The 14,301-nt window shown below is 41.0% G+C and overlaps 1 protein-coding gene across 18 annotated transcripts in view; it reads left to right on the top strand.

The window, feature by feature from the left end:
• The window catches only part of LNX1 (ligand of numb-protein X 1), a 197,879-nt gene that overhangs the window by 127,573 nt on the left and 56,005 nt on the right, over nt 1-14,301 (top strand). For 15 of the 18 annotated variants that reach the window (XM_061583243.1, XM_061583228.1, XM_061583240.1 and 12 more), the window contains 2 exons: nt 11,422-11,663; nt 13,946-14,104. In XM_061583243.1, the coding sequence (XP_061439227.1) occupies nt 11,422-11,663; nt 13,946-14,104 (401 nt within the window). The remainder of the gene's footprint in view (nt 1-11,421; nt 11,664-13,945; nt 14,105-14,301) is intronic. The other 3 variants (XM_061583244.1, XM_061583239.1, XM_061583242.1) reach the window with 1 other exon arrangement.

Raw genomic sequence — 14,301 nt, 5'->3', positions numbered from 1 at the left:
TTGAAATGTCGATACCTAAAAAAGCCAGTGGGGGATTAAGGTCTGAGGCATTAAGGTCACAAAGGTCAGAGGTAAATGTCACTAAATCCAGACTTCTGGGAGGCTATTAACACCACGTTCCATCAAATACAGAGGTGTAAAGACAGTGTTCAATTGTTTGTAATGATCTGCCTGGGGCTTCTCTCAGCATCTCCAAGTGACTAAAGCCGATAGGCCAATGAAGTTTGGAGTCTAATTTCTAAAAAATGCTTTGAATCAAGCCCGTGCAGTTTGAAACTACTTCATGCTTCATACTGCCCCAATTTTGTATTGGCGCAAGTGTCAAAACTGGCATTCCTAAATTAATATGAAGTTTTAGGTGAGATTTAGATGGTAAGAAACCCAGAGATAATATGGTACTATTCAAAACTTGTAGAACCACTTCAAGGTTAACATGAAAAGGCAATGAAAGTATAGAAATAAGGAGTACATCATCCCTAAATGTTCAGAGTTACATACCGATTATCTAAGCGTTCAGCAGCAGTATACAATACTAGCAAATATTGACACTCACAAAATCCTGGGAATGCATAGGGAATAGCTCAGTGCTAAAGCATGGGCTTTGCATGTAAAAGGCCCTAGATTCATTTCTGATATCTCTTGGTTGGAGTTGGGAAAGTCTGCTCTCTGAACTCAGGAGAGGCACTGCAAGTCAGTGTAGTCCAGCCTTTCCCAACCGGTGGGCCTCCAGGTGTTGTTGGACCACAACTCCCATCAGCCTCAGCCATTGGCAATGCTGGCTGAGGCTGATGGGAGTTGTGGTCCAACAACATCTGGAGGCACACCAGTTGGGAAAGGCTGGTGTAGTCAGTACTGAGCTAAATGGATTGATAGTTCACTCTGTTCCTGAGATAGACTATAGTTACGAAGCCTAAGAGAGAGCTACACAACATCATTAAAGCTTAGTCTCTTCGCAGGAGATTTGAACCCAAATCTTCCCACTCCAAGTCCAGTAGAGTAACGCGTACCCCATACTGGCAATCTGGATATACCTTTCTAATTATTTTATTATGTACATTGCTCTCACACATTACTTGTTCCACTTGCTTCTCCTAGTCCTCCTCTCTTTTTCGTTATTACTCTTGCCTTTTCCCTTCCTAACCTCTTTGTTGTCTTCCTGTTTTCAGTTTTCGTCATGGTTTATCATTACATCTGAACCCTAATCTGTGATTAATCTTAACTATAGTTCAGGGAAGTAAGTCAACTTCATAAACCACAGTTTGAAATTGGTGTGTTTCAAGAAATTGTAGTTAAGGGTAATTGGTTTGGACTAACAATAAACTGTGCTGGAAGAAGAGAGAAGATGGGGAAGTGTATGGCCTGAGGTTTGTGCTCATAATGCTATACCACAATTCAGCACTGTGTCCAAACTAAATCAATAGGTTGTGATTTGTTGGTGGAAATACTGTTAAGAGTGGGGTTATGGTTGTGGCAGCATCAATGGTGACATCGAAGCCATGCATTTTCAATTCCAAGCCACAGTACAGAGTTCCTTCAGATGCACTGAGAAGGCCTTCTGAAAACACAGTGAGACTTTTGACCTATTACCTTGAATACTTGCCTTCCCCACGTTCTGTACTGAAACTGCTTTTGACACTCTGTTCGAAGAAGGGTTCCAGCCAGCCAAAATGAAGAACTTTCAAGACCCACATATTGCTAGATGAATATGTTGGCTGGATCACATGCTGCATACAAAGCCTTGCTGGACAGGAGATGGGAGTTGCACAGTTTATGGGTCTAAATCATTCGGATTCAATGTTTTGGTCTAAATCATTTGAATTTAATGTTTTGGCTCCCACCACCATCACTCCAAAGACATTGTTCAGTTTCCCATCCCACCCCAGGGATTGTAGAACAACACAGATTCATGCCCAAACAAGCAAGACATTAAAAGCCTTCAGATTGTATTGGCAATGTATTGTGAAGCAGCAATGTATTTTAAGAACATTTGTTCCAATTTCTTATTTTTTCTGTACTTCATAATAACTACAGCAATATCATCACAAGACAAACAGGCACACCCTCTTTCATTTTATTCTTTTTTGAAGTAACAATGATTGAGCCTTTGGCATACATACATAGTACATCAGCCCTTTTCATTTATAATATACTCTCAGTCTATAGAACCCATAGTACATGGGCTGAAAATATAGGAGCTCCACAGGCATAATCACATATTCTTAGATGTTGCAGGAGCAGAGCACAGCCCCTCCACTGCCCTCCGTAAATGGCATCTTGCTGGGATAAAGACTAGTGTTGTGTAGTAAATAGAATAAGCTTGGGAATGCTAGCTTTCAATCTCACTTAGCTATGGACTCACAGGACAGTCTTACACATGTATTTATCTCTCAGCAATCCCCTACCTGCACTGTGGGATAATATTATTGGCCTACTTCATAGCGCTGCGAGGATTATTGAGATGAAGCATATTAAGCTTTTCCACGTCTGGGATGATGGGCTTGAATTGGAAACCTCATGATCTGAGGATGGGGCCTAGCTAGCTTAGAGAGCGCCCATTAATGTGCTCAGGTTTCAGAGCCCATCATATAAGAAGGGAATAGTGGCATGTATACTTTTCTCTTTGAACCCGCATCCAAAACGAAGCCTGTGAGATGAATGCAGAGCTCAGTCTTATACCTTTTAGCAGAGCAGCATCTTCCAAGGTCTCTAGCCTAAGTCTTCCTCTCTATCGGCTATCTTTAGAAACCCTGTGATAGAGAAAACATTCTTAAGTTCCACATTGGGATAAGGCTGCTCTTTACCTGAACCCAGCCCAGACAATGTAAATGCTAAAAGTTGTTGTCAGAAGGACTTGAAGACTGCCAATCGCTTCCAAACATCACATTTTCCCATGTTCTGCCTTTCGACTTATCCTAAATGTGTGTGTATACGTGCATATATACATGCATGCTGTCATCATGGTAGTATTTTTATTTCTTTCCCAATGTTTACAAAGCAATTGCTCTCTTTCACTGGCTATAGCAGAAACTTGAATAAATGGGACATGTGGATACTAGTTTAATGTTGTATTGCTAATCTCAAAAGCTTTCAATTTATACCACAAACTTTACAGCAGCAGAAACCTCCAGATGTTGATGTTATGTGATCATTCTGCTTATTGCAGCCAGTAGTTTGACTTGAATAAATAATATCTCTACATGGTAATATCTGTCTATATGTAATAATTACTCAGCCAGGTTCTATTCTCTTATCCTAATTTGTTTCCTCCATGTTTGTATGCCTGCTGTGCGCTCTGGGCTGCCACGACTGCATGTATCACTGATATGTCAGGGGGAGATATAACCAAACAATATCGATGCCAGAAGATAACTGCATGAAAAGGTCTTTGATAGGGAGGATTTTTCAGCCCTTCAGGGCAACCTTCTGACGGCCACGTGCCAGTGGTGGATGCGGCCAGAGGCAAAAGTCGACAGAGTAACAAATGTAATATTTACCTTTGTACAGTAGGTTAGGCTGCTTTCACACTGCACTTTATTCCATTCTCCTGACAATTTCTTACCTGGTAATCTGCATATTATATTTGATCTTTCACATGACATGCAAGCTAGTACTGGAATTCTAGTGGAATACAGTGCAACTCTAGCGAAATTTTCCTGATAAATGATACCAAATATAATCCATTTGCAAGCTTGGGAACCTGGAAAATTGCAGGAGTTTTTCGCTAGCTGCAGCTGCTCATGTGACAGGCATCCCAGCATGTAGTGTGTTCCCACCTTTTAGGCACACTTTTTTTTATTGCCTGATGAAAATTGTACTGGTGTTCTGGTGTATGCGTGGGTAGCATTAGACCTCTACACAGTGGGAAACTACAGTGTGCATGTGTATAACAGGTGAGGGACTAAAACAAGATGTTGTTCATTGCAGCCATGTGAAAGCCGATATATTGGCTGAAAAAGCTACTGTTCCTTAATGCAACAGGTACTGCAGTGTGAAAGGAATTTTAGAAATTGGGACAGAAGCGCTACCATTTTAATCTATTAAATTAATGCAATCAGCCCCATGTTTGAATGCAGGCTTAGTTTCGACACCCACTCACACCCTTCTCCATCCTTGATCCAGACAAGCAACAGACAATATCAGAGTTCAAGAACACATTCTCACCAGCCAAAAGCACTCAGGGTACAAAGCAGGGCCAGTGAATGGTGTGGCTTGGAAACAATTCCAAGGGCCAGATAGAGAGGCCTTGAGGACCACATTTGGCCCCTTGGCCCGAGGTTGCCTACGCCTGATATATAATGTCTCAACATATTCATGATCTGTGGAGGGGGAAAAGCTGCAGTACAAACAAAATGATAAGCATTCCTAGTCCAGGTTTCTTTACAAAAATATTGGGATAATTTGTAAGAGAGGCTGCTCTTTCCTGTTGGACAGCCCCAATTTTGAAATAAATCTGCACTCATGACTGTGCATTTCAGGATATTGATTATAGCCTCTAGTCTTTCAGTCAAGAGAAGCACCATCTTGAAATACCCTCCCTCAACTGAGAGAAGAGAAAGGTTTTGAGATAGCCAGATAGAAACTACTAGAAGGAGCGGTGTTAGGTTTTCATAAATGCATCTGTGCCCCATTTCACACCAATCCTTTGTACCTGTTGAGATAGCCCCTGGCTTTCCCCCTCAACTGAATAATAGCACTTCCCCATATTCCCCATATTTATTTGAGAGAGCCAGTGTGGTGTAGTGGTTAAGGTGTTGGACTATGACCTGGGAGACCGGGGTTTGAATCCCCACATAGCCATGAAGCTCACTGGGTGACCTTGGGCCAGTCACTGCCTCTCAGCCTCATGAAAATCCTATTCATAGGAATCAAATTTTGGAGAGTGTTCTGAGGTGAAAGAGCTGTAGAATTTTTGAGGAAAGATCCAGGATTTCAGTAACAGCAGCAAAATTCTTGAGGGTTATATATGTCTCTTCACTCACTGTACATACTTTTTTGTCAAGACAGAATTGACATAAATGTTTTTTAAAAAAATTAGGGCCATCTTAACCGTTTTTTAGGAATGCTGTTTTGATTTTCATGATTTTACAACTTTAGGCCTCATTTTTAACTTCTTATAGAATTGGGAGGAAATGATGCTCCTTAGATCATAATGCCATGTTTTCTTCAAAACCACACCTTGAAACTTGCCATCCATCAGCTCATTCAATGGAGCTATTTTCTGTAAGAAAAATGTCATATGGATCCAGTCTATTGTTAGCAATTAGTAATGCATTCAGAAAATGTAGACAGCTGAATATTCAAAATGAAAAATGCAATGGGGAACTCTTAGCTCATCACCAGTATCAGTCTTGTAATTTAGTTCATGTGAGTGTTGATGGGTACATGCCCCTGATTCAGTGGTATTAAGAGTTCTTGTGTGAAAATATCAATAGGAATGGGTAACAGGAAGGTTGAAAGGAACCTTTTTTCACATACAGCTAATGAGATTGCTCCTTGCTCCCACACTTTCAACGGTGGATGGGCCAGCAGCAAGTTTTAAAAATGTGTCTCTTTGTAGCTTTCTAGTAACAATTTAAGATACTGCTCTTGATCTCTACACTTCCATACAGTTTAATCCAATCTTATATCAGATGCAACATGGTTATGTGCTGTGTTTACCTAGAGAGGCATTCTTTGTCTCTGCTCATCATCATCAGCCTCTGTTACGTCTGAGATCAGGGAAAATATCTTCCAGGGTTGAGGAAGGATGTGGAGTCATATCCAGACGGGCATAGAGCCCAAACTCTTCATTTTCACTGATAAAACTCATAAAGTTAGAAATAAAAGCACCAGCATTTCCCTGCATACCTTTGTATTGAAAATATTCTGAACTTAAGCTAAGGGAGGAGCTTGTTGGAACCAAATCCACACAACTTTTCTGGAAAAACTCTGAAAAATTCTCTGGAATTGCAAATGACTTAGATCAACTTGCTCTGCTCCACCCAGCTTTTAACGAGTGAATGCAGGGAAACGGTTAATACAGAGTTTGTTGCCACACATACACAAGCCATCCACTATTTCTCCTCCCAATTTCCCAATTTGCAAAAATAAACGCAAAATGATTAAGTAAAATATAAGTATTTATTACAGAAAGAGACTTACACTTTGCTCTCTCTCTCTCTCTCTCTCTCTCTCTCAAGGTCACCCAAAAATACTAAACTAAACAACAAAAGCTCCTCAAATTAGGAAACACTACCTGTGTTTTCTCTAGTTATCAATGAGGAGATATGGCCTTCAGGAAAAGTTGGGAAACAGCTCTGACTGTGCTCAGAACCAGGCTAATGCTATCACATTAGGGCTGTTCTTGAAGCAGGCCTGATTTGGTCCGACTCCTCCTTAATCTGTTCTACTGGCTATGCTGCATAAGCCTCATAACAACAGATGGAGTAGGAGCCTTCCTAGAAGGGCTGACAAGCAGACAGTCCAAGATGGGACCTCTTTGCCGTAGCTATACTTTTGGATTAGGATTGGTTGAGTGGTGCAGAGAACTGATTGTCTAGAGCAGGAGATTGACAGAAATGCCTTCACAAATCTCTGTAAATTCAATAAATGATAAAATTGTGTGTGTGACAGGAGGCTGCTGGGAGGTTTGGGGGGGCATTAAAAAATTACTTGACATTCTCATTGTGAGAACTGTGTCCCAGTAACCCTAGCTGACCAGTCTCTACTGATGAGTAATAATAAGATAAAAAGCCAAGTTAGGCACATTCAATGCTAGTTCTACTCAGAGTAGACCATTAGATGTGACTACTTTATGTTCTTTCATTTCAGTGGCCTACCCTGAGTTAGCTGAATACAACCCATGATTTCTTTTTTCTTGAAAAGTTAGGACAGGAATCTTAAATCAACTGCTATTTTGAAGTGAAAATTAAAACTTTTCCAACCCCCCCCCAATTATAGCATTTTCTTTTTTCAGAAATATTTGTCTAATATATTTTGTTTTCTCTGGAGACTAGTCCTGCTGAATTGGTTTTAAATATAATAATAAGCAAATATCCTGCCTTACCTGTAAGGAGCTTAAGGTTTCATACATGATTAAGATGATGATTATATTTACATCTCACCCTTCTTCCAAGGAGCTTAAGGAGGTGTACATGGTTCACCCTCTCACCATTTTATCCTCACAGCAATCCTGTGAAGTAGGTTTGGCTGGCCCGAGTGTGACGGACCCAAGGCCACCTAGTGAGAATTGTGACTGAGTAGGCATTTCAACCTGGACTCCTTGGTCCTAGTCTGTAGGAATAGGAGAGAAATGTATTCATTTTTGGATATTAATGTGCACCAACATAATTCAGACTTTTCACAGTAATATGTGAAACAGGGGCACTTTGTAGCCAGCAAAGAGCAACAAGAACAAAGTCCTTTTAAAAAATAATAGGCCAGATTAAATCACCTGATACCTTTTCATCAGGATCGAGTGCTGGTTTATACAGCTAGCACCTTTTTGAGACAATATTTTAAATGAGTGAATGAATAGTTGTGGAGGGACAAGTATAATTGCCATGGTAGGCCCTGTCTCCTTGAAGATTGCAGCACAACCTATGCACACACAAATCTTTCTGCAGAATTGAGAATGCTGTCCCTGAAAAGCAGGGTTTCTGATCACATACAGAGAGCTCAACACAAACACAAAACTGTATCCATGTATTTCCGACTTTCAAGTGAACATATGTAGAGCAGGAGCTGCCACCACAATCCTGTTCGAAACCCAGTCCATACACATTCATCTGTATCAAGTTATTGGAAGATAAGGCTATATATGCCTGCTGGTCATGATAGCTATATTCTGCTTCCAGGATCAGTGACAGTTATTGCTCTCATGTTCTGCTTGTGGGCCTCTCAGCGGCCTAGTTGGCCATTGTGGGAAATGGGGTGCTGGACTTGCTATGCCTGAGATCTGATCCAACAGTGCTCTTGTTGTCTGAAAAGGGCTGTAGTCACTCAGAACAGTGAGCAAATTTGATTCAAAAGTTTTTATTGGAATTGTGGCATCAGCTGATTCTTAATCCAGCCTATTGTCATCCAAGGGCTTCCTTGGTAGCATGGTTGGTCTCCTTGTAATTTCCTCCTTTTGACACACAAAATGGAATAAATCATTGCCCAACATCCCCTCAGGTTCTGGATTTAGGACCAGCTATGAGCTTATGTCCCAACAGTAGAGCTGTTTTTCTATTTGAAAACACCAGATTATGTGTTGGTAACAGACACCTCTAGGAACATCATCCACCGGCACTGAAAAGTGGCACTGCTAGTTTCCATGGAGAGTGGACAGTTGGAAGCAGCTACCATGCAGGGTAGGTATGGACCAGCCCTTAAACACAAAGACATGGCTGGGCAAATACAGAATGAGGAGTGCACCAGTCCAGATAGGCAGCAGAATGGCAGAAGGCCCTCTTCATTTGGCATTTCACTGTTATGTGTTCTATACATTAAAGCAACCTTGTCTTGTTAAGGGCTATAGCTATTTCAGTCGCTCCTTCATAGAAGGCATTTGTAAGAAAATCATCAGCTAACCATAGCCAAGAGGAAAAGATAACAGAAAGTAGGACAAGCCATTAGAGACTGATTAAAAAGCAGAATTCGTTACACGCAGGAACATGTTTTGAACCATTGCAGTGGCGGAATGGGGTTGTTCTGGAGATAAGTGAGAGGCAATTTCCTCAGAGTGCCCTGGTTTTATGTTATTGTGCGACTCTCATTAAACATCCAATTAATCTTGAATGTTCCTCACCAGGTAGCAGTCAGACACTTCTTGGAGTGTGAAAACCATATGCATATGCATGCACTGTGTGTGGGAGAGAAATTTTGTCATAGACGATTGCTCCCATGTAACAAGCCATGAAAATGAGTATGTGTATTCATTTGAATAATAATTATTTTAATTCTGGGTTTTCTGAGCCATGTCACCATCTCTTTGCAGTCTTGGTTCCTGGTTGAAGGCCATAGCTGAGTTTGAATTGGTGAGTTGCAAGTTGTGCAGCTTCAGCCTTAACCCTTTCCTATCTCAGAAGCTTCTGCTCTGCAGTTCTTCCAGTTCTCTTTTCCAGAATTTCACCTATACCTGCTTAACTTAGGGCAAATCTCCATCCTGAGTGTTGCATTTGTTCCCATTGACCATCACTGTAACGTGTGTGTTTTGTTTTTTCGTTTTGACTGTTCCCGCCCAACTCCTGAAGTTGCAATAGATAATTACTCTGTGTGTTACGAAGACTGGGTTTGACTACTTAGCTTCATGGCCATGCAGGAAATTGAACTTGGGTCTCCCTAATGCAACACTCTGTCTGCAACACTGAGTGCATGGGGTTACCTTTTGAGACATCTTCAGCTGCTAGCTTTTTGATTGGTAACTATTGGTGGGAAGGCATCTCATTGATTTTGAAACTTATTCTGATCTGTTTCCAAGCACAATTCAAAGTAGTAGTGCTTACGGGTTGAGGTCAGGGTACCTGAAGGAAGGCATATTTCCATACTAGCTTTCCCATACACTGAGATAATCATTGCTGGCCCTTCTGTGTGGCACCACTGTCAGAGGTGAGACAGGGTGATTGGGACAAGGGCCTTCATGGTTGTTTCCAGTTACGGAGCGTTCTCTTGAAGGAAGCTCACCTGGAACGTACTTTGTTTTCTTATTGCTGCCAGGTGACAACCTTTTTATTTCCCCAGGCTTTTAACTTGTGAGGAGATGTCAGGGCCAACCCTATCAAGAGCGCACTGAGCCTCTTGTCTTAGATGGCAGATTGGGAGAGACAGCAGAATGACTGTGCCCCCTTCTCATTTGTGACCATGGTACTCAAGCTGCTGTTGTCAGCTGCTGTCTGGATGAGAATCTTGGTGAAGCCTTGCTAGACTTGGGCTGCAACACCAAGAGTAAGTAGTGGCTGATGGTACTGCAGGTTGTGGCAGTGGCTGGTCCAGTCTTGTCTCAGGCAGCAAAATGGCTTGAGTTGGCCCTGGAAGGAGTTGTTCGTTTTTAGCCAACATTTTAACTTGCATTCTTTTCCTGCTGTGTGTTTACTGTTTTTGCCTCCCTTTCTGAAATTCTCCTCACTCCCCCACTCTTAAATTGCCCCACAAACCCGCACAGACGAGTATTCTAAGAGCAGCAGGGGGTGCTGTATGGGAGGGTCCTTTGTTGTCAGACCTAAACCTGCAACTGTCAAAAGCATCCCAGTTCTGGCTAACAAACAGGTGGGGCAGCAAGGGAGGCCTATTTCAACTAGCTTCTGGGAGAGACTTTTGCAAAGGTGGTGGGAACACTGTATCTGGCAGGCAGCTGCAACAGCACTCATAACGTGATGGCTGCTATAACAGTCACTGTTTGTCATTGTGCAGCAGAACCCAGCAGCCTCTTCTGTGTGTGATTTTTTCTTTCCCTCCAACGTAAACTGACACAAACAAGCTTTCGTGCCTCACACTGCCCTCTTTCATTAGCCAATGACAAAGGACTGATTATAGACGCCATTCTTTGTTTTGATCAGTCACCTGCCTCTCTGTTTCCTATGTCATGGAACTACAGCTACAAACAGGCCTGTGTTGCTAGAATGGGGCTCTTCATCCAAAAGGAGGCTTTTCTTGGGAATTCATAGTTTAATCCATCATGATTGGATTTCGCCTTGCCCTCTCCGCTCCTATTTAATTTTGGGAAAACATTACATACCCGACATTTTTTCATAGTGTTCACTGTCCAGTATAATTTATTGTTTAATAAAATTAGTTCATGTTAACTGATGGGCTTGTTACTGTTAACTTAATATGGGGACAGCCAATAATTTGTTCATATAATTGAAGGTGGTAAGATAGAGTTATCATTGCTTTTTGTGGTGTACACTAGGGATGCCTAATCCTGATCCACTTGTATTCCGATAGACCGCCGTTTGATCCCGATCTGCCCATTTTTGTTCCCGCTTGCTTTGGCACTTGCTGATTCGATCTGCTGGTTTTCTTTTTGGTTGCAAAAACAAATTGTGTAATTCTTTAACACAAATGCTTATGTAAATTATCAAGGTGTTCTATGTGGTTTATTTTTTTAATTTATCACACCTACATACTGTTATGAATGCATCAGCTTAAGAAATTATGAAGATAATTACATAAAATCAGGGGGGAAATCAGAAAAAAAATCCATGCCAATTACAGCTTCAGCCAATCACAAGAAATCATGAAAAGATAGCGGATGGTCATATTCAGTGGGAATCTGGTACTTAGCGTATATTCTGCCCCATCCCTAGTGTACACACTCCATTTTTTCCCTGTCTCTGGTCACACAGATTTTTTTGGATTTTATTTCTCTTTTTTAAAAAAGTTTGTCTCCATTTATTTTAAGTAGAACTGAAGAGTTTTCTTAATGTCCTCTCTCTCCCACTCTTTCTTTTCTTTGCTTAGATGTAAAGGAGCATCTCATTATGGCCTTACCAAGGAGCGAAAACGGCGTTCGCAGGATGCATCTCCCGATTCTAATGCCACCTTAACTGTAGCTGCTCTTGGCCCAGAGCTCTCTGCTTCTGCCACTATAGCCTTAATGACACATGAGCCAGGCCTAATTAATCCAGCCTTCAGCACCACCTCAGAAGACAGCCAGTCAGGAGCCAGCTCCACAGACCTTGACAGAAGCAACCAAACTAGAAGTAAGAACCAAAGAGAAGCTCCTCAGATTTTGCTGACCCTCTCTAAATGACCCCCTTGTGTCATATTTACTTTTCAGAAAACATTTCACACTATTTTGGGGAGGAGAAAAACCTATGTAGTGAAGTTAGATTGTCTGTGGGAGCCTAACAGAGTAATCCAAACCCCAGTCAGAGCCTAACAGAGTAATCCAAACCCCAGCAGAAGGGCTCAGTGGAGTAACAGATAACAAGCCTTGCCAATCATACTTGCCAGAGTAGAAGGTAGGTGCAGTTTGGGTGGGTGGGGAGGCTACTGTACCAGATCCAGGCTGCATAGATGGGTGGCCTGGATCAGGGGACAAAGTGCCTTAGGATCCAGTGGCTCCATGGTCAACTCTGTTGTGCCTCTGCCCTGCCCCTATAGCATCCTGTTTTGAGGCTGTACATTGGCTACTGTCAGTGGGAACACTGCTGGTGGTAGCGTTTCATCTGCCATATTTTCCACAGCTGCTTTGGGTAGAATACCCTTGTCTCCCAGCTAGTGGATGCCTCTGAATGGTCACCTCTGCTGTATCCTAACTCCTCTAGCAACACAGATCTGGGGGTTAGGGTTGCTTTATAAATCAGCTCATAACCACATGAGGTATGAAATAAGATAAATGTTAGAAGAACACTAATAATGGTCTGAACAGCAAAAGAGGGAGGGCAAGCATATAAAACATTCAAAATCAGATTCTGATATGATCCAATTGAGAATGGATACTCAGGATTTAATTATGATTTGAGACAATTTAGTACCACAAGCATACCTAGCTTTACATTTCTCTGTTCATTTTACATATATAGAGATGTCAAGAAAATGGCCACAGGTTCATTTGTTTGTAATATTATGTTGGGGTGGAAGGACAAGGGTAATGAGATGCATAAACTGCACCGAAAGTGCAAGAACATGTCAAGTCATGTCCCTTATCTGGCCTTTCAGATATTACAAAGATGTTTGTCTTCACTTACTTTATGTGTGTTTTGCCTCCCCATGTACTTCTGTGTGACATCTGGTAGCATAGTCCCAAGTTAATTATTCAAGCTCACATCACTACATAACATTACACATCCCTACATAACATTATCCACAGTTTTCTGTGTGGTTATCTGCCTGGCTTTGGGCCCACACGATCTCTCCCTTTTATGGGTTTTACTGATACCATATGATATCTGGAAACAAAATTGGAAACATAAAGAATTGCTGTGCAAAAGGTGGCAAACAGTTTTGAACCAAACATCAATTATTCAGAAACTTTAGCTACCAGTTCAATAAAATATTCTATTCCTTTGGCAACTACAAAAATATACAGTTATTTTTTATCTTTAAAAACTTATTTGTTTTTGACTGGCCCTAAACAAAAGGAGGAAAGTGTGAAATTGATTCATTGGGTCGTTAGGTCACCTGTATAGTAGCAGATACTGTTTGAGGAATAATGCTGTGGCCTTTGGGGACAAATTATTATAACTTGGGACCGCTGTTTGGAAACAAGTGGCTATTCCAATTAACTCAGGGAAGGAATAATAATAATAATAATAATAATAATAATAATAATAATAATTAGACTTGTTAGTCACTTGTTGTCCGAAGGTCTCCAAGCAACTTACAACACATTAAAAACAGAATTATAAATACATAATAAAAGAAGAACAAACAACCCCATAACAGCCACAGGAAGCCTGGCAGTACACTGATAACAAAACAACTTCATCTCAGTCTGTCAAATGCCTGGGAAAATATATGTCTTTGCCTGGCACCAAAAAGATGTCAACAAAAGTGGCAGGCAGACCTCTCTGGGGAGAACCACAACTGAAAAGACCCTGTTCTTGCAATGAAGTTTCTTGCAATGAAGCTTCCTTCTCTCAGTAAAATTCCTTCTTTCTTTCTTTTTTTTGGGGGGTAATCCCTGATGCGACTTTGGCATGGCATTAGTATTATGGCTAATATTTCTGTCATGCTAACTGTGATGTCAGAGTGACATTCTACAGTTTCAGTGCAGAATATTGCTTTTGGGGACTATTGTGGAATTGCTAATCTATACTAAGGTCTGCAAGCCCATTTGGGGGGCAGATACAACATAAGAAGCCATTCATAATGGTGAAGTAAAGGCAAAAGTAGAAAAAAATATTTAAACATTATATTCAAAGGAATATAATGGAATATGAACAGGAGAACTGTTACTCAGAAAAAGTATTCTGATTGTATAGCTACATAATTTTATTCTTTTAAATCTTTCTCTCTCTCTCTGTCTCTCTTTTTGCAGCAGCTCGACATTTTGAACGTTCCTCTACAAGAAGCAGCTCTTTTAAAAAAATAAACAGAGCTTTTAGTGTTCTTCGGAGGACAAAATGTGGAAGTACCGTTGCTAACCACACTGAACAGGAGCAAGAGAGCATTGATAATTTGGTTGCCTCAGGGGAAGGTAACTTTTTTACCTGCTTATTTATTTGTGCTACACCTTCTCTGAGAATTAAATACAATTCTTAAAATGTTATATTTTAAAATAGTTGATCGTTTAGTTTTCATATGTTAAATGTACCCCAAAACAGAAAACATGTTTTGTGTGGAATTATATAGGAATCTTGCAAAAACCAAATACTTGAAATGGAAGTGAGTTTG

The sequence above is a fragment of the Rhineura floridana genome, chromosome 9 (genome assembly GCF_030035675.1).
Source record: "Rhineura floridana isolate rRhiFlo1 chromosome 9, rRhiFlo1.hap2, whole genome shotgun sequence".
Classification (NCBI taxonomy): Eukaryota; Metazoa; Chordata; class Lepidosauria; order Squamata; family Rhineuridae; genus Rhineura; species Rhineura floridana.
Note: the sequence above shows the minus strand (reverse complement) of the source record. Positions and strands in the feature narration are given on the sequence as shown.